General features: G+C 54.2%; 1 protein-coding gene across 1 annotated transcript in view; it reads left to right on the forward strand.

Moving 5' to 3' along the window:
• Nucleotides 1-5: 5 nt before the first annotated feature.
• The window catches only part of LOC107199126 (disintegrin and metalloproteinase domain-containing protein 19-like), a gene marked incomplete at its 5' end in the record, with an annotated part of 27,687 nt that continues 27,362 nt past the window's right edge, over nt 6-330 (forward strand). Inside the window, one exon of the mRNA XM_015616462.1 lies at nt 6-25. Coding sequence (XP_015471948.1) covers nt 6-25 — 20 coding nt within the window. The remainder of the gene's footprint in view (nt 26-330) is intronic.

Genomic DNA, 330 nt, shown 5'->3' on the forward strand with positions numbered 1-330 from the left:
TGCTCAGCGCCTGCTCAGGAATACGGTACAGGGGAATGGAGCTCGGGAATACGGTACAGGGGAACAGGGAATGGAGCTCAGGAATACGGTACAGGGGGAATGGAGATCGGGAATACGGTACAGGGGAATGGGGAATGGAGATCAGGAATACGGTACAGGGGAACTGGGAATGGAGCTCAGGAATACGGTACAGGGGAACTGGGAATGGAGCTCAGGAATACGGTACAGGGGAATGGGGAATGGAGATCAGGAATACGGTACAGGGGAATGGACCTGGGGAATACAGTACAGGGGAACAGGGAATGGAGATCAGGAATACGGTACAGGGGA

Source organism: Parus major, unplaced genomic scaffold, assembly GCF_001522545.3.
Source record: "Parus major isolate Abel unplaced genomic scaffold, Parus_major1.1 Scaffold444, whole genome shotgun sequence".
NCBI lineage: Eukaryota > Metazoa > Chordata > Aves > Passeriformes > Paridae > Parus > Parus major.